This window comes from Amphibalanus amphitrite, unplaced genomic scaffold (assembly GCF_019059575.1).
Source record: "Amphibalanus amphitrite isolate SeventyFive unplaced genomic scaffold, NRLGWU_Aamphi_draft 001090F_arrow, whole genome shotgun sequence".
Lineage (NCBI taxonomy): Eukaryota > Metazoa > Arthropoda > Thecostraca > Balanomorpha > Balanidae > Amphibalanus > Amphibalanus amphitrite.
The window spans coordinates 59-19,304 of NW_024882584.1; the positions used below are offsets into that span (position 1 = coordinate 59).

The 19,246-nt window shown below is 51.1% G+C and overlaps 3 protein-coding genes across 5 annotated transcripts; 2 read left to right on the plus strand and 1 right to left on the minus strand.

The window, feature by feature from the left end:
- The first annotated feature begins 304 nt into the window (after positions 1-304).
- LOC122370019 (growth factor receptor-bound protein 14-like) lies at positions 305-4,890 on the plus strand. The gene is made up of 3 exons (XM_043345245.1): positions 305-430; positions 1,856-1,949; positions 3,734-4,890. The coding sequence occupies exons 1-3, from the start codon at positions 402-404 to the stop codon at positions 3,926-3,928; spliced, it is 318 nt and encodes a 105-aa protein (XP_043201180.1). The 5' UTR covers positions 305-401; the 3' UTR covers positions 3,929-4,890.
- Positions 4,891-5,675: 785 nt separating this feature from the next.
- On the plus strand, positions 5,676-7,450 carry LOC122370016 (ribose-phosphate pyrophosphokinase 1). Its single transcript, XM_043345241.1, has one exon. It carries the CDS (start codon positions 5,795-5,797, stop codon positions 6,749-6,751), a length of 957 nt encoding a protein of 318 aa, XP_043201176.1. The 5' UTR covers positions 5,676-5,794; the 3' UTR covers positions 6,752-7,450.
- Positions 7,451-13,140: 5,690 nt separating this feature from the next.
- Positions 13,141-18,985, minus strand: LOC122370014 (TATA-binding protein-associated factor 2N-like). 3 transcript variants are annotated; one of them, XM_043345237.1, is made up of 7 exons: positions 18,743-18,984; positions 17,061-17,134; positions 16,027-16,725; positions 15,657-15,710; positions 15,125-15,168; positions 14,802-14,852; positions 13,141-13,848 (listed from the first exon to the last, which is right to left on the minus strand). In XM_043345237.1, the coding sequence occupies exons 2-7, from the start codon at positions 17,123-17,125 to the stop codon at positions 13,835-13,837; spliced, it is 927 nt and encodes a 308-aa protein (XP_043201172.1). In that variant the 5' UTR covers positions 17,126-17,134; positions 18,743-18,984; the 3' UTR covers positions 13,141-13,834. The 3 variants fall into 3 exon arrangements, with proteins under 3 accessions (XP_043201172.1, XP_043201173.1, XP_043201174.1); XM_043345238.1 differs by lacking the exon at positions 18,743-18,984 and adding an exon at positions 18,630-18,654; XM_043345239.1 differs by lacking the exon at positions 15,657-15,710 and having other exon boundaries at positions 18,743-18,985.
- Positions 18,986-19,246: the final 261 nt, after the last annotated feature.

The window sequence follows — 19,246 nt, forward strand, 5'->3', positions numbered from 1 at the left end:
TTGTTGGGGGCCCGGCGAAAACAAACAATGGCTGGGTGGGTTGATCGAGGGATGTAGTATAACGACATTTGAGACATTTGATTGGCTCGAGAGTTCTATCTCACTTGTCGTTTTTACGAGTTGGTGATGTCTCGTAGGTCAGAGCAATGACTGTCATCTGAATGATGAGAGCAGTGTACAAGTTTTCCAGATCAACATGCCTGGCTTACTTCAATCCTTGGTGCCTTGTGGCCCAACTTTTCAAATCTGGCTTCTGGCAATGAACTGCGCGACTGGACTAACCCACCCGTTCTTTGTTTCACAGAACTGGCGGCGGGCGCGTCTGCGCGAGACATTGAAGGAGCGATACACAACACACAGCCGTGGTACCATGGCAACCTGACCAGGGACGAGGCATCGCAATGCTGCACAAACACAACGGCCGAGACGGGTAAGTACGGACGTCGGAGAGCTGTGAGGGCAGCCCAGACGGGTTAGTTCGAGGGGCTGGGAGGGTTGTATGACGGACTGAGGGAGAGAATATTACGGCCGAGACGGGTTAGTACGGAGGGCTGTGAGGGGTTTAGTATGGCGGACCGTGAGAGAATAGTACCGCCGAGACGGGTTAGTACAGAGTGCTGTGAGGGGTTTAGTACGGCGGACTGGGGGAGGGACCGAATAGTGCTGCCGAGAAGGGTTAGTACGGAGGGCAGTGGGAGAGGTGTACATACGGTGGAGGAAATAGTACGGCCGTGACGGGTTAGTAATGAGGGATGTGAGGAGTTAGAACTTAGACCGTCCCAGGGATGATAGCAGCCGGAGTTTTAGGGCGATAATGATATCAAGACTCAAGCCATCATTGGCTATGAGGCTAACACTTTTATCCGAATCAGTGAAGTTTTTACCATTATAGAAGTATGGGCATGACTATTAATCGAAATTTCTTGAGATAAGACGAGAATTAATTAAATGACAAATGGCGAACCCATGAGAATTATTAGCGGACACGCCCACTTGGTCATGTTTGTTTGCTGTAGCCCGCTGAGATGCGCACGTGACGATCACGACCCAGGCCCCTGCTCTGGTGAAGGGCGTGCCATCCCGGTGGCATTCCGTGCGGCCTCCCGTCACGGCCAGGTCAGGGGGCGGAGCGGCTTCCTGGAACTCCCCCCCCCCCGGCGGCGCCCCCCGGCCGGTGTTTGGACGGCGGCCATTGCGCCACCGCGGGGGCGGCCGGGGTGGCGACCCGGCCGGGTCACAAAGGTCACGCGCCGCGCCGGTGGGCGGCGCCGGCTATGGACGGTAACGAGGAGGCTCGTTTGTATAAACGGCTGCGCCCTGTGACTTCCCCGCCAGCTGGGCGGCATGAAAGCGCTCGTTAGATGTACACACGCCCCTGTTGCTCAATGTGTTTGGTAGGACATGGGGTGGCGTATCTCTTGATCTTTATGTAGCACTGCAAGAGCGTTTTTACAAACAACGACATCATTGTGGAGATCATTTTTGCCGGAGATAGTGACTCTCGGATGGGCTCGTTATATGCTATTTTTGGCTGAATGTAGATGTCTAAGAAGTCACTCCGTCGGTCAGCTTTTATATCGTGTTTATTTTGGTTAGTATGATAGTGTGGCACCGGAATGCTGAAATTAGAAGGAACCACGTTGTATGCTATTTTTGGGCCTTTGACCCCGTCACCTCTTCACATTTTTTTTTTTTGCATGTGTGCACTCTGTTTAATTCGTGCCATGTCTTGAATGAGATTTACCGTTGTCTTCGTACCGGCTGTGCTGACCGCTCGATCTGGTACAACTTCTTCACACTTATCGCTTTGTGTGTTTGACCTCGCACTGACCCTGCCGTCCCGTTTGTTCGACAGAGTGTTCCTGGTCAGAGAGAGCCGCAGCAACCCCGTGGCCTTCGTCCTCTCGTTCATCTTCCGGATGAAGCTGTACCACGCGCAAATAATGCCGGTGAGTGGCTTTAGTTCCATCGCGTCAGACCGCTCTTACTTGTGAGATTCATGGGCAACTATTAGACCCATTGGAAGAGAAAGGAAGTCTGCTACTTTTTGTGACGCAGTCTCCCCGAATTTTTTTAGATGTTTTCGTTCGTTTGATCGGTACCGTTGTCCGCAGCTCGCTTGGCTGAGGCTGTCTTCTATCATTTAAATGTTATCACTGTTTGTCAGAGATGGCCTCCTGGGACGTGTCAGGGTAGTTGGGGATTGCCCTCGTGTTATTATTATGTCGGTGCACTGTACCACGCCATGGTTAATTAGTATCCCGCCTACCCAATGGCGTCATCACGGTGCTATCAAAGGGGTGTGTCGAGTCTGGCTTAATCTGGGACGGCTGGTCGGCAGCTCACACAGGGCTCAAAAAAGCTGTTTGGTGGTCGCCGACCAAAAGTTTTATTCAGATTGTGGTCGCAGCACCGGCTGCCCAGTAGGTACTCTGCCCATAGCTCTTTGGTTGTCGCACAGGCAATGGAACGTTTTTTAAACCAATTAACTTCTAATGCTGCTATTCCCAGCACCGTAGCACGTATCAAGCGCCACCAATGTACACGAATCTGCAATTACAACATGAATTAAAAGCAGTGGTTTGATCGCTAACGCTGCGTTCGGACAGCCCGGTTTCCACGTGGAGTTTCTACGCCGATGAGCTCCTCACGGAAACGATCGCCTTTCGGCCGCTTGGCCATAGTGTTTCGCGCTGACTGAACGCGTTTGCGTGAGGAATTCCTCGGCGTGGAAGTTCCACGCAGTGACCGGGCTGTCCGAACGCAGCTTAAATACACCATAACAAACGAGAGTGAAATTTTGTGCCCGAATCCCTACTCCTCCCCTGGCTGACCCGACGGACGCCACCCCTCCCCCTCGGCGTCCCTTCCCCCACGGTGGCAGTCAGCTGGCGGCCGGCCGGCCGGGCCGGCGCGGTGGGTGAGCGTCCCATCCCGTAATACGTTACGCCGCGTACCTACTGCGTAGTAGGAGACCATCTGGGCGACCAATGAACGGCGCTCGTCGGCGATTTTGACAACCGCTCTTCCCCATTGGTTTAACACGGGTGGTCGCACAGAAAACGCCGACGAGCGCCGATGGGGAAACGTGGTAGTATTCCCGTGTACGGAAGGTGGTAGTTTATCCTACAACAGTGGTATGTTTGCTCACCGTCCAGTGTCCAGGTTGTACCGTGGAAGTAACCATGGTGACCAATGACTTAATGATGCGCATAAGTGATGCTGAAGTTATGGCAATATTCTTAACAATATTTATATAGTTTTTAAAGATATTCTTCGAAAATTTGTTTGATATTTCGCGTTTTTGGTCGCACCACTGGGAAATGTTATAGCATTCGTGGTCGCCGACCTCATCGGCAGGACGGAGCTTTTTTTGAGCCCTGAGCTCACATTTCAAAGGAAATAGTGACGCTCATGAACTAGGCATAATGAATGAGCGACGGACGTGCATCCAGTTGGTAGCAGTTGTGAAAGGCCCAGGAAGGCTCTGGAGGGGAGGAGCAGAGCTGGCTCGATGTCAGTGGACTTTGGCTGGGTTCTGGTGACGATTGTTGGCGTAGATCACGGATTATTGTGAAAGGGGCTCGGAATTTGCGATGATTAACCGTTGTCTTCCGACAGCTTCTACTGTTAATTTTTCCTCGGCCGATATCTTACCGGCCGAGCTATCGTTGATAGGCATCATACGTGTATTAAAATACTCTGGTGAGCTAACTACTTTCTTCCCCCGCAGGTAAAGGATACCAGTCAGTCGCCAGTCACGTGCTATTTCTCGCTGGACGGCGGCAAGACGCGCTTCTACGACCTCATCCAGCTGGTGGAGTTTTACCAGCTGAACGCCGGAGTGCTGCCCACCCGTCTCATCTACTTCATCACGCACACCGCGCCGTCGTCATCGGCGCTTCGTCACGTCGCGCAGAGCTTCTAACGGCCGCCGCGCCGCCGCCAGCGCCACCGGCGGCGGAAACGCGCGGCTGTAGTTCGTGGCAGCGGCGCTTGGCGGCGCTGCGAGCGCCAGTGCTCGTCCATACGCGACTCTGCAATATTCGCGCGTGTAAGGCGTCGCTGACGCGTCTGGGTTGTTTGGTGTGAGTCAAAGTAGTGCATAACATAGAGCGGACCAAAGAGAATGGGAGCGGCGGTGGGGCGCCTGGCGTCTCCTGTGTGCGAGTACTGAGAGTGTGTCTGCCGTGTCACTGTGCGTGTTCCCGGGACCTGAGCGCGTGCCGAGGACAGAGTCCGGCGGCGGCGTGCTCCAGTCACGGGGCGAACCCTGGGCCCCCGGGGCTACAGAGTGGGTAGCGCGGTGGAGTTTGCTCGCTGCTGCCATCTACCGGCGTGGCGACCAGGCTCTGCTGTCGCGTCTAGTCACCAGGGCGATCGGCGACGGTCGGCTTGGACCTCCGGTTTGGATGCCCGTTCGAGTCCACATGGACAGCGGGCGGATACCTCAGTACCTGTCTGCACCTGTGTCTTGGAGGGGTCGTGTGTGGCCCTGCGGCGTCAGAGGAGGCCCCCGCGTGCTCACGGGGTGGGGGCTGTCGCGGTCCGCGCGGCGGGCGGGGCGGGGCAGCTACTGCTGGCCCTGTACACTGTTCTGTTGAGTTCCTGGTGCGGCTGGCGACGCTGCGTGATCTCACGGCCGGCTCTGCCGCCGGTGACCCAGTATTCAGTTGCTAGGGAGCGTGTGCTGCTCGCGCCTGTTGTCCGGTCGTGTCCGGTGATATGTCGAGTTTCTGTGCACCTCTCGATCAATTCTCAGAGCTGGCCGCTGCGACTGGGCCGGGGACGTGTGTGCTACTTGACCTTTCGTATTACTGTTTCCTTATTTAATAATTTCGTCCACGCGTATGTCCAGTACCCGAGAAATACAATATATGTAAATATGTTACACTTCCTTTCTTTTGCTTGAAGCCGGATGTGCCGAGGTGCCAGAGGCACACAACAAACGAGCTAGTTTGCGGCCGCACGTAGCTCCCTTCGGCTTTGATCGTAATAGGACTGGCCTAGGACTCAGGTGTCCACAGAATGGCACCTAATACAAAATATGCCACCTTATGGGAGGACGTCTAAGGCCACCACTGAGTCATCTGGCGCCCCAGAAGCTGGAAATTGGACCCCCTTAGGTGAATTTAAAAGCACTTATGTATCCTAAGGGATTTTGGGTCAGCCAACAGTCAATTGCAACACAACTTGTAGGCATTTTCGGAACTGATTTCCTCAGCTCAGCTCCTTATCTTGAAGAATCTTTATTCTTTGAAGTTTGAAGCATTCGAAAACGAGCTGCTTTTACTGAAATACGGCAGCTCTAAAAATAGGCCTTTTACATTGACGTCATATACCGTCAAAGAATCGAGTTTCCCGTGCGGCGTGCATGATCACCCTACCCTACCTTTCAAAACCTTTGCATTGTAAATTAAATTGTTTATCTTTAGAATATATCTCAAGATTTCTCCAAGATTACCAAAGATAGATTTCCCCACAAAACTCAATGAAAACAAAATAAAACGTCATCGCTTGAATGTATTTTTGCTGTGTGCAGAACTGATTTACAAAGGATTTCATTTCTACCTTCCTTGAAAGTAGTGCGCCATATAAAGATCATGAGCTGAAAGTGCGCCACTTCGATCAGCGAGGCTCGCCGTTTGTTTACGTTCATTTTCGCAGCGCGCCCCCGCAGGAGCTCGTGTGGTTCCTCTGCGCCCGGGGCACGTGACTGAGGAAGGGACGCCGCCTGTCGAGGTCGAGCTTACTTCATACAAAGATTGAGTCTTCGACACAACAAGAACGCAGGATGCCGAACATCAAGGTATTTTCTGGGAGTTCCCACCCCGATTTTGCTGCCAAGGTGGTCGATCGTTTGGGTATCGACCTGGGACGCGTGGTCACCAAGAAGTTCAGCAACCTGGAGACATGTGTAGAAATTGGAGAGTCTGTGCGTGGGGAAGATGTCTACATAGTTCAGAGTGGGTGCGGTGAGATCAACGACAACCTGATGGAGCTTTTGATCATGATAAACGCATGCAAAATTGCCTCGGCTGCTCGTGTGACTGCTGTGGTGCCTTGCTTCCCTTATGCAAGGCAGGACAAGAAGGACAAGTCGAGAGCTCCTGTGTCAGCCAAGCTGGTGGCCAACATGCTGACTGCTGCTGGGATGGATCACATTATCACCATGGACTTGCACGCCTCTCAGATTCAGGGCTTCTTTGATTTGCCGGTGGACAACCTGTACGCCGAGCCAGCAGTCCTGAAGTGGATCAAAGAAAACATCAGTGAGTGGAAGACCAGCATCATTGTTTCACCAGATGCTGGAGGTGCAAAGAGGGTTACATCTATAGCTGACAGTCTGAAAGTGGATTTTGCTCTTATCCACAAGGAGAGGAAGAAAGCCAATGAGGTTTCTGACATGGTGCTAGTGGGCAACGTCACAGACCGAGTGGCGATCCTGGTCGACGACATGGCTGACACCTGTGGGACCATAGTCAAGGCAGCAGACAAGCTGAAGGAAGCTGGAGCAACCAAGGTTTATGCTATCCTGACTCATGGTATTTTCTCAGGTCCAGCCATTGCTCGGATCAACGGAGCCTGCTTTGAGGCTGTGGTCGCCACCAACACCATCCCTCAGGATGAGCACATGATCCAGTGTGATAAGATCAGGTGCATTGATGTGGCCATGATATTTGCAGAGGCCCTGAGAAGAACCCACAATGGCGAGTCTGTCTCTTACCTGTTTGCCAATGTGCCCTACTGAGTGACCAGAAGGATGAAAGCTGCATCTGTGGCTGGCATTAGATGGAGGACTGTGGCATGTCTGGTTACATAATCTGATGAAGCAGATTTTTGCTTATTTGGAGCCAAGATTTGGTTGCAGCTGGTGTTACTGGATTTGAACTGAAGGCAAACAATTCAGTTGAAGCATCCTCTTGGTCAGTTGTACCATGATGACTGAGAAACATGGGCATAAATAATCTGTGCAATACATGCTGGCCACCCTCAGAAATAAGTAAATCATTCCAGTGCCATGCACGTTTTCCCTGCACAGCTTGGTAGAAAGGAACTGTATACTCATACCCTTTTCTTTATAAACAGTAGGTAGATTGCCTCAACTAACCACATAACATTTACTCTACCAATGTTGTTCATTGTTTTTCCCGTGCAGTATTGCCACTGTCGGTGGCTGGCTGAATCATTAGCTACTAGAGTGTGAAGATAGTTAGGACTGTAACATGACAACATTTGAATTGAAAACTGTTATTGCCAAGCTGTGACAAGGGTGAGGCCTGCTGTAACGCAGTTTGTTTCACATTTCCCCCTGCCAAATCAGAAGCTGATGTTTAGTGGCGGTTTTGTACGCGAGCAGTTTTCTCATTTGATATCGCATGTACCTCTGGATGACTGCATTGGTTATTGTGAATGTGAAAAGCGAATATAATGTGCATACTTGTCAACATTTAGGGCGTTTGCAGTGTGATGAGGAACTCTTCCAGTAGAAGGTCGTGCTCTCGGTCGTGCTGAACTCAAAGCAGTGCGGCGGAGGGGTTGAAGCGGTAAAACATCAGTTGAGCTCCCCGGAGCTGCAGGCTGACTGTTGCTGGGATGAAGGATAAGTACTTGCTGGGAACCAGGTCCAGGACTCTGATAACTTTCATCCAGCCGCTGTAGACCGTGTATCTGATGCCGTTGCCGGTTGTCGATCCGTTGCTCGTCCCGACGGCAGATGGGCTGTTCAAGTTACGGTGCGTGAACGAGCTGTTTGTTCAGTCCTCCTTCGCTCCCCCTCCCCTCTCTAGACCTCGCTGCTGCCGACAGAAGATACCTGACCGGGAGGGGTTGGGGGTCCAGGAAGTGACCACCGGGCCCCTCACCCGACACCAGGCCTGCGAGACGATCCAAGCCGGGGTCGCCGGGCACGGGACAACTGGTCGGGGACTCGAGGGAGTGGGGTTAGATGTGACCTGACTACCTCTTCCGGTCACGACTCGGCATCCGACCGGTTGCCTGCTGACCCGAGGTAGCGACCGACAGACGAGGCGAGTATATGATTCTCGCTCAGTTTCCACACTCATAAATGGTAAATGCGCTCATAAACAGGATGCGCAACTTTGTGTACGCGATGTGTGCTGTCTTCGAATGAAGCACCGATCGATTCAAAGTTCAAACCCATCCGCATAACACTGCAGCAGCTGTGTTTAGATTCTGTGAGAAGACAGATTCCAATGTCGGGCAACGGACGTCGGACGTTCGTGAGCGTGCCAGCTGCCAAGTGCTGAGTGGGACTCCTCTGATTAGCGCAGAGGCGCGGTTTGACAGCTATACTCACAAATCAGTGCCCACGTGTCGACATCGGAGAGATGTAAATTGGCGGGTGGTATTCGCAGTGCGGGCAAGCATCCCTTGGCTAGTCAGCACGGTGTATTAAGAGTGCTCATATCCCGTCGACGCCTCTTTCTATGGCACTCTTTATATATGACACCAATCACGTAGAAACATAACGGCTCATCCTCGGTAGCCAAGTTCAGTAAAGGCAGCCGAATTTGCACCTCGAGTTTCGGTCGTCGCCAGGCGCCGGGGCGTGCCAGACCTCCCCACACTCATCCGGTGAGTTCAGCCAGTCGGAGGCGCATTAGCGTTCCCCCCTTCGCAGGCAATGGCGCATTCAGCTCCAATCCTGCATCGAACGCAATCCTGCTGTTGGGTCACATTTGCCTCGGAATAGTCGCTGCGCAGTTGCCCGAACATTCTCAGCGCTCATAGATCTCAAACGAATCGGGTCAATGATTTCGAAATGTTTATTTGACATGAGCACTCAGCGGGTCTTACGGACATAGCGGTAAACATGAGCGTTTGGCAACGTAAGTAATGCAGATAAATTAACCTAAAGGTATAACTGGAATGGGAAAATGAATGAATGAATGGATGAACGAACGAACGAACGAACGAACGAACGAACGAACGAACGAACGAACGAACGAACGAACGAATGAATGAATGAAAGACATTAGTTCACCAGTATAACGCCTTTTGGGGCGACTAACGGAGCGAGCGAGAGGGTGGGCCTTGCACGTGCGAAATTGCGAGGGGTTACCTCCAACTGACTTGTGCACGGCACCCTACTGACCGGTCTCTAGCGATGTGCCAAATTTGGGCACAATCGGCCCAGCCATTCTCGAGGTCTGGAAGCGGCACCCTGCACGTGCGCACGTGCAAAATGGGTCCCAACTGACTTGTGCACGGCACCCTACTAACCGGTCCCTAACTGTGTGCCAAATTTGAGCGCAATCGGTCGAGCCGTTCTCGAGATCTGGAAACGACCCCTGCACGTCGTGCGCACGTGCAGCAGCACCCCAACTCTGGCACATGGATATGCAGTGCCTAGTGGGTGCCTACCTACATGCCAACTTTCAGCGCAATCGGCCAAGTAGTTACAGAGATATTGCAACAATTACAAAACTGACACCTCTTCGTTTTGCACGTGGCACGTGCAAAAGGGGTCACCCACATGCATGAGGAATAGCCCAATACTTGGTAGAAGGAATGAAGCTACCCTACAAAAATTATCGCATGTAAATCGGTCGAGTGGTTGCTGAGATATAAGCCTCGCAAAAGCGTCCGGCCGGCCGGCCGGCCGGCCGGCCGCTCATACTCAGAAATTTCCGTTAATAAGGAAAGACTACGCTCGCTTCGCTCGCTCCGTAATAAGAATTCTAAAACATACATTTCTTTAAGCGCCATGTAGTCTATTGGCGCTCTCGCGTAGTTTGAATCATGAACACAATCGTCCCAACCTCTGCTGAGGCGACCGGGACCGTCCGGTCCCGATTCTGGTCGTCTGGTGTGTCACCGCACCGTGTGGTCCCGGTCCAGGACCGTCCGCGGTCCCCCCGCTGGGTGGTCTGGTCCGCCAGCTCAGGTGCCGGCAGACGCAAGCCGCCCGAATCCTGCAATCAGACAGCCATCACTCAATGAGGAACACATCCCGGTAGTGGCAGTGGCGTGCCTCGGTACGAGTAAATCTGATACCATCCATACAACCAGTAATACTAACGCGGTAAAACCGAGCCTCTCCACAGCATGCAAATAGCGTGACAATGGAGCCCATTTACAATTCGGTCGATGTCTTACACGCGAGGCTCGCGAAACATTCATTGAGCCGCACGGTCTGATTCATGGTCGATATTGTTAAAGTTACCCGGAATAGCGTCGCTAGCTAACATGCAGTCTGTACAACACGCCAGCGGAATTGTAAACCATTCTCACATGGTAACAAGGCTCAAGGACACTCTAAAATACACAAATCGTAGACTCGTCTGAAGTTACCGTTTACTACAACACTGTCGCATGGGAGGACCAAGGGTTCATGGCTATCGCTGTGGCTGTAGCGGAGATCAACAATTGAGCCCATTGCACAAGGTCAAATCAACCAGGATCGTTAGTTGAGAGTGAAATAAAGTGGTACAGGGCTGGTTCGCCTTGGCCAGCGGCCGGTCTGGCTCGCTTCCTGTCAATCGGTTGTGTCAAAAGTGTCGTGGATTGGTCGTTGCGTCAGGATGCTATATACAGGCGTGTCAAGATGCTATTGGAGGGTGTCTGGGTGTTATTGGAGGGTGTCAGGGTGTTATTGGAGGGTGTCAGGGTGTTATTGGAGGGTGTCAGGGTGTTATTGGAGGGTGTCGGTCACTGTCGGGGTGTTATTGGTCGGTGGGACAGGGTTTTATTGCTTGGATGACGGATGTGTCACGGTGCATCTGGTCAGCGTGTCTGGGTGTTATTATTTGGTGTGAGGAGTGTTATTGGTCGGTGGGCCAGGTTGACACTGGTTGGCACGTCAGGGGTGTTATTGGCAGGCGGGTCAGGGCTCGCCGGCGGGTGACAGGAGTCCATCGATTAGGTCAGGGTCAGGGATCTAGCTTGACGAGACTACAGGTCCTCTCACTATAAAGCGTAGGTATTCAAACGATGCCTTCGACCGTCACCACCGTTATTGAATGAGATCAAAGATGATTCGGATCCAGCTTTGTCAAAGAGAGGGGTATTACGACCAACAGTGACGGGAACATTATGGTGAGTCGGCGGCAAACCTAGTATTGGCGTCACGGTGTTCGATGTTATTACTGTGGCGCTAGTGACAGGATATGTGTCTAAGCATCACCAGAGGGCCAGATAGACATCACAGGGAAGACAGGTACCAAAAACATCAGACAAATAACCACCACCGTCAGATAACACCGTTCTCCGGACCACCAGCCCCCACACCCTGTCTCACCTGTGATTGTCCTCTCCGGCCAGGCCAGGTCACCAGCGCGGCGGTTAGCCGACGGACGTCATCATCCAGCCGGTCAGGTCAGGTCAGGTCAGGTCACACGAGACCCTGACCTGACCCGTCAGCCTGATCACCAGACCTCGGTCAACGGTGGCGGAGCTGGGTGGGGTCAATTCACAAAGACAAGAGTGACGGAGAAGAAGACATAACGTTCGATAGGTGATAGTTAATGCGTTCGGTGAAAATCTGTTGTCTACAAAAGATCATTTAATTTTCAAGAGATAAGAAGCGTAATATATTTACTATCAAGTTGATGCCTCATAACAAGAGAACGAAAGTCAAAGTACATGCAGGAAAGGATCGAAAGGGTACTACTTGACCTAGGAAATCATAGCTTCCTCCAGCTGACCAAAAATGCCTAAAACAAAATGACCCTCAGCACATTGTTCGGACTATTTGGTTCCGAGTCCTTTCATCTAGAGTTGGCTAGCTAGAAAACATTGAACATTGATCAGTGCATAGACTTCTCTGAATATAGAGAAGTCTGTGACCTGTGATACTGAAGTTTAATGTTAAACAGTGAACAAAGTCGCGTCTGATTACGCTGCATACGAATCCACATTACGAGCATATGCTTCGTTGAATGTGAGCTTTTCCAGCTTCCTTGGCATTACGTTACTCTCCATGTAAGTCCAGCACCGACATTTGCCCTCGGCCAGCCTGGACAACAGGCCGCTCCTATTGCTACTTGCTCCGCGCCATCCCTACCTGAGGACGTCTTGAACCTCAGTCATCCGTATTTTGGGGCGTCCTGAGCCTCGGTCACTCCTACCTGGCGATGTCCTGAGTGCTGACACTCCTGACCCTCTCCGTGCGACCGGGCCCTGCGCTGACCTCTCCTGTTCATTGCCAGAAGCCTGCAGTTTCACGACCCGGTTCGGTGTGTCCGGTTATCGCTCATTTCACGTCATCGGTTTACCGCTTGGCATCGGCTAACAGACATTAAGTACACTAGCCTGACCAAACTCAGCCGGGTAGGCCCACATGAACGCTGCTTGGTGCTCACACGAGGTTCATACAGAAATGAGGTATCTAATCATCATGCGTTATAAGATACATGACCCAACTAAAGATCACTTGAAGAAGCGATCGAATCGAGCTCCGTTTCCGTGCATCACTTTTCATTGGTCTGGAATCTCGATCTAAGATCACACACTCGAGCTCGGAGCTTTGCTCAATAGAGACCATTCATTGATCTGTCGTCGAAGACCAGAACAAAACTGAGAAGGAACGGCAAGCTAACTCGCGTCTCAGCCGTCCACACCCTCTCTGGTCACCTGGGTTTAATCCGCCTCCATCCGGTGATCTACCTATCCGGCGCTGGAGGCCGGCCAGTGGTGACCCCCGGTCCACCTGGGGGGCCCACTCCCCCGCCTGGGGGCCTCAGCCTCCCCCGCCTGGCTCGCCACCAATCTACTGCGCGACACGTCAGAGGCGGGCACTGGGCCAGCCCCACCCGCCGCCGGCCAACGCCCACGGCTGTCATACCCGGCGCCGGCATCAGACTCCGCTCAACACACGGGACACTAAAAAACGACACATTCGCTACGGCCAGCATTGCAGCGCCTAGTCTTTTTGTAACGCTTGTCTTGTTCCTGATGTCATGAAGGCAGAACAATGCGAATGGTTTCAAAACGTACCAGTGCTGTTCGTAAACATACGCCACATATTCATGAATGTCTACAAGATAAGTTACATGGTTTCGGAGAGTTCTATTCCCCAATACATCGCGGACTACATAGCATCCCTTCACCTTTCAGCCACCGGAATCGCCTTCAGAAATGCATCTAATATTGAGCATTTCTGGTAATAACTACATGTTCGTCATGATTTTTATTGAGACATTGAAATGCCAATGATCGCGACCAATCAGGTAATGACATTGACATCGAAGGAACTAATACGCTGATGATGGGCTTCATTTCCGTAAGTACATATTAAAGTTTGTCGCGCTATGTCTTACACTATAACCGAAGAAACAGAAAAAGCAACAATTATCCTTTCGTAAAATTACCGAAAACGTTTTGACGCCAGTAAATGAAATTGTTCGCGCATCCACCTTTATGACGCGGTTAGGATGAGATAGTCTTACAACACTAATCGGGCGCCCGTTACTTTCCTTCGCTTTCTCCAGCGAGAAAGAACAGCAACGAATGGCGGCCACTAACGAAGATGGTAAGATGAAAGTAGTACATGAACGTGGATCTCAGTGAATTCGACATATAAAACAGCACTACGTCGAACCTAGCTCCAGACTCCGCAGACATCAAGGTCAACTCCCGTCTCGCAGCTCACAGGCATGTTCACGCCACTCATAGGTACGTCACAGTTTCTCTCGTGGCTTAGACACGTCAGCTCTGTCTTTCTCTCTGTCTCAGTTCCTCTCTCACGCTCTCGAGGGAATCACCCGACTTTAGAGTAAGCGCCTAGCAGGCGTGTGCGGAGCCCCTTTGTCAGCGTTCTACCGTAGCGGTCTACCGTGCCCGCGCAACAGCCTTGGGCACATGTAACCTACTACCAACGGCCACCTAGAACAGATGAGAGCACAACATGTCAGCCAGGCCTCAGTATGGCGTCTCGGCCTCCGCTGGGCGCCTAAAGAGCTACACTAGCGCCTCCAGCGGCCAGAGCCGGCGTTACCGGTAAAAGCTCGGCATAGAATAGCTTGCTGCTCGTACCGGTCTGCAATGGCTAATGACATTCATCGTTATATCAATAGGCAACAGATCCACTGTTCATGAGTCGACGCCGTTTCTTAACGTTATCATGGTTCCAGCACATCAGCATATTGAAAGCCCACCAGTCATCTAATCAGCTACTTTGACTTTTACTGACAGCTGATAGCAAGCCGGTCAATTCTGCTCAATTTTGGCGTGATGAATGAAGACATACACCTTATGAAATTGAAAAAATACAACACTCCACATAAAAAAATGTGTAACAGGTTATCCAACCGAAACACTCCTTCGATCGTTGACCAATTTAGGCCATAATACCTTTTCTAGCATGCATAACAGCATTTGGAACATCACTGTTGCATCACATGGATGCACATTCACCTCTTCCATTCGTAGCCCAACTCTCCTCAAGGGCCATCGTCGCCGCCATCATTGTCTGGCTAGCGCCTATCATTTACATTTTTATGCCAATTTTGTGGCCAGTTTATTCAATTTTTGATAACTGGCAAAACAGCTGGCATGCTGTTGCATTCAGAACAGGACTATTGAATATTGATCCTGTTACAATTATAAAACAGCATAAAAAGCGGCGTATAGTCGTGATCTATCTATCTAAATGGTCATCTATCTAAAATACCGTCAAGTCGAGCTTATAGGTACTGCTTGACTGGCCTAAACCACCTCACTCTTTGAAAGCGATGATTGCATTCACTAGCCTACCTCCTACCCTCTCCTTCACTACGCTGCGGGTTAGGGTAAGGATACGGGTATCGTTCCCCTCCCCGGGGCGAGGAGATACGTACCAGCCTCGTATCCGCGACCGTTAGAGTAGCCGTCGTCCATCGCCCGGCCGTCTGTGGAAAAAAAAAAATCAGCGTTAGTGACCGGCGACAATGGACAGAACGTATCAACGAACAGAGTCAAACGCTAGGCTGTGCTCTTTAGCTTCTAATGGAACTACTTCAATGAACGGTCCACTCATTGCACTACAAGCGAGGACATATTTGATCTAATAGCACTCCCATGCTATTGGTCGTTGAGTTGAGTATGCTCACATATTCTGTTCACATATTCACATATTCACAGTCCAGTGTGTGATTTTCAGGGAGCGCGCAAATGTACTCACTGTAACCGCCGTTGTAACGGTCGCCGCCATAGTCGTCACCGCCGCTGTAAAAGGGTCAGAGACGAGTTAGCAAACAGCCGGACGAAAGACGCACACGGCGCACAAATCGGAGATACGAACTGGTGTGGGCGGATGTGATCTGAATGTGGATGAGCTGCGAGTCAAGACAGGACGGGAGACGAGAAATGAAAGGACAGGAGGCGATTTTAACAGGACATGCATATGTAGTCACTTGAGACAGGATACTATATCAATTATCAAACGTCCTCAACCCTCATAAAATTCCACGGGGCACAGCTAATAACCATAAATATCATCTATCAATTATCATACTTTACAGACAATTCACGACACAATCATCTGAATGCCAACGTTGCTGAACATATCCTAACACTTTAATAGAACTGGAGCTGGAGCTGTCGCTTAAATAAGCAAAATGAAAAATAGCGTCGATGCTAAGGCTGCTAGACCTCTGAGGACTGGTAAACAAAATATGCTGCGAATGTGATGCAGCAAGTGCGATATGACTCACTATGACCGCTTTCCGTATCCGGGCTCCACTGGCTCGGCGTCATAGGTGGAGTAACTATAAAACAAAATAAAAAGAAACGTGAGCAAAAACAGACAAGAGGACGAAGCCAGTTAGCAGAAAGTCTTTAAAACATAAATACTAAAGTGATATTAGCAAAATAACAGTCTGCATCATGCAAGGAACAAATAATCAGATCGGCAAATTACTAGAAAAGGCAGCAGCTTAAAAAAATGGAGCGATAAGCAAAATAAAGCAGGAAGCGACAAAACGAGGTCACTCTGTCACAGGCTACATCGCGATGGTGTTTTGCCACATTCGTTGGTGACTGGTGTGTGTGGCAAACAGCGGCGCGCATGCTGTGTGTACTCACCCGCCTCGGTACGGGCGGGGCTCTGCCGCGTACCCCCGCGGCTCCTCCACGTACTCGGCCGCGTAGCCGCGCTCCTCGGGCGGGTACTCGCCCCAGCCGCCGCCGCCCACGAAGCGGCCGCGCTTGGGCGGCGGCGCCTCCGGGTAGCCGGCGTCCTCGAAGTGAGGTCGACCGCGGCCGCCGCGGCCGCGCGGCTCGTAACCACCGCGACCTCTGGGTTCGTAGCCACCGCGGCCGCGACTCTCGTATCCTCCGCGACCGCGCGGCTCGTACCCTCCACGGCCGCGGGGTTCATAACCACCTCCGCGGCCGCGGGATTCGTAGCCACCCCGACCTCTGGGTTCGTAGCCTCCTCGGCCGCGGGGCTCATAGCCGCCCCTGCCGCGACCCTCGTACCCTCCGCGACCGCGAGGCTCATAGCTCCGGCGGCCTCTGGGCTCGTACTCGGCCGCGGGCTCCTCATAGGGAGCCGGCTCGTAGCTGTCCATGGGCTCGTAGTCTCCGTGCTCCATCCCGCCACGGCGGCTCGGGTAGCCGCGGCCGCGGCCGTAGCCGCGCGGGGAGTCGTAGCCACCGCCGCGCGGTGGGTAGCCGCCCCGGCCACCGCGCTCGCCACGACCCCGGTAGCCGCGAGCGCCGCGCTCCCCCCGACCGCGGTACCCGCCGCGCTCCAGGTCACCGCCGCGGTAGCCGCCGCCCCTGGAGAGCGAGACGAGGGGGTATTCAGATACCGGGACATACAGCACCCGCGTCATCGAGATCAGTGGAAATGGGCTGATATAATTAACTGACGAAATGTACAGAATACATAACCAATATATGCACATTTAATGGATATTGACCCTGCATAAAAACCTTAAGCCTTTAACTCCTGATTGACAAACCATAGCAATATTCCAGGATGGTAGATACTTGGTAGAAGACGTACTTATTTCCCGTGATTGCAGCATAACACAAAAAAAGCCTAGAGATACACATATGAATACAACCAAAATCCAAGATCCAAACAAGGCTGATGATAACATCAAACCTACCTGCCACGTCCACGCATCATCCCCCGTCCTCTACCACGAGGAACAAAGCCAAAATCTTCCTCCATGGTCAATTACTGTGGGAAGAAATGGCTTTGTTAGTAAAAGGATTGGCAATGACATGGTTATTGTTTTAAATATGGGTGCTTAAACTGATTCCTAGCTAAAAAAAAAAAATAGGAAGTAATCATTGTTGAATACTTTCCAGGTTTAAGAATTTAATCAGGCGCCACTGACTCCCATGTCTGCAACTGATGGCACAGTGACTCAGACTCCTGACAGAACTTTGAAAACTCCAGCACACTGAGAAATTCCTAAGAAAAATCCGTAACTTTTCCCTAGCCACTAGGTCTGGCAATTTGGGCAACATCTATTAGAGAAGGCAGATATCAAAATAGCCCCGGATGACAGCAATTAAACTGACATAACTCAAGTCTGGAGCTCGTCTTGAGGCCAACGCTCATCACCAGCCTTCAGCTATATCCACACAAGTATGTATGACACCTGCCTGAAAAGGTACCACTGTGACTGATACTGTTCAAAATTTATCAGGATTGGGCTGTTGCCCTGTATTTCCTACTCTCCCAAACTCATAGCAGCCACATCCCAATTGTCAACCAACAATCCGTCAGTCAGTGGTGGAAATTCGCTCTTCTGGTCATTGCTACATACTCAATGGATTTTTTGGTGACTCAGACTCCAACTCCCACTCAAGCCTGAAAAAAATCAACTCCAGCTTTGCTGCTGTGCAAGGTTAAAGCAATGACACTGTCAACTTCAACCGACTCAAGCTCTACACCCATGGCAGGCCCCATGGAGTTGATGGATTTTCTGTGGCTCCAGGGCCCTGTTCCAGTGTCTGCGGGCGTCATGGCTCCGGTGGTAAAGAAAACTGGGCTTTACGTCTGGCAGCCAATCTGGCAAGAGCAGCATTCTGGGTATGACCTCACACTTCCTGTAGCTCCCACAGCTGCTCGAAAGCGACCGCAGGAAATCTTACGACATAAACTGCACACGTAACACAAAACACTGTGGGTATTAGTAGAGCAGACGTCACACAAAGGATTGCCTGACTTCAACGGAACATAGTGGGACTCAGCCGAAAACAGCGGGAGATAGTGGGACTCGGTTGGTTCCAGCGAGACACAATGGGACTCGGCCGGTCCCAGCTGGGCAAAGTGGGACTCAGCCGACTGCAGCGGGACAAAGTGGGACTCAGCCGGTCCCAGCGAAACAAAATGGGACTCCGCTGGTCCCAGCGGGACACAATGGAACTCGGCCGGTCCCAGCGGGACAAAGTGGGACTCAGCCGGTCCCAGCGGGACACAACGGGACTCGGCCTGTCCCAGTGGGACAAATCAGATTCAGAAGTGCCGCCAAAATGTCGACTCAGACAGACTCCGAAATCTGAATCCAAAAGACTGCAGCTCTGTTCTGAATTCTGATAGGCATTTCCATTAACTCAACTCAACCTGTTCAACTCACCTGTTGGGTTTCCTTAATTACTGGTGCATGAGGAGAGGCAGGAAACCGTCAAACCCACGTCAAACCATCATCATCAACGTCACTTACAGGCAGTGAAGTGTGAACTCAAGGAAGGTAATGTTTTATTTTCAGAAAAAATGTGTAAATCGTTAACGTCAGTTCGGAGGAACTTAATCAAGGGCATATATGACTCAACTTACTGAAATACCAATAATTCCAGTGAATTCCAGCTGCAGACCCAACCCCAATGCCAGCTCGGCAAGCACGTGATTCAATTTAAAATTTTAACACAAGTGCGTGTAAAATTCAATTTATCAATTCATTAGACCTCCTCTCAAGGTATAGTAAAAACGAAACATGTTGCTCAAATCCTTATCTTTTGACGACAGATACCGAAAGCCAATCAGCTCCTCCTTTTTTTAAATGCTTCGACTTTTTTTTTCAATAAATGCGGTTTCAAACCGTCCTGTTACACTTCTACGATTTTTATGGGCAAAAAAGGACTGAAATAAAAAGTTATTGTTCTGTTCACTCACCTGCGAAACGTTTTTTTCTATAAATTTTCCCATAAATCTAATGACGTAATAAAAACATAAAGCGTTTCAGAAAAAGGGAACTTTGGGAGGTAGAAAATGGGCAGCAATAGGTAAAATGGTTCTCATTTTACCTTAGGTAAAATGAGATTATGGAAAAATTTTCTGCAA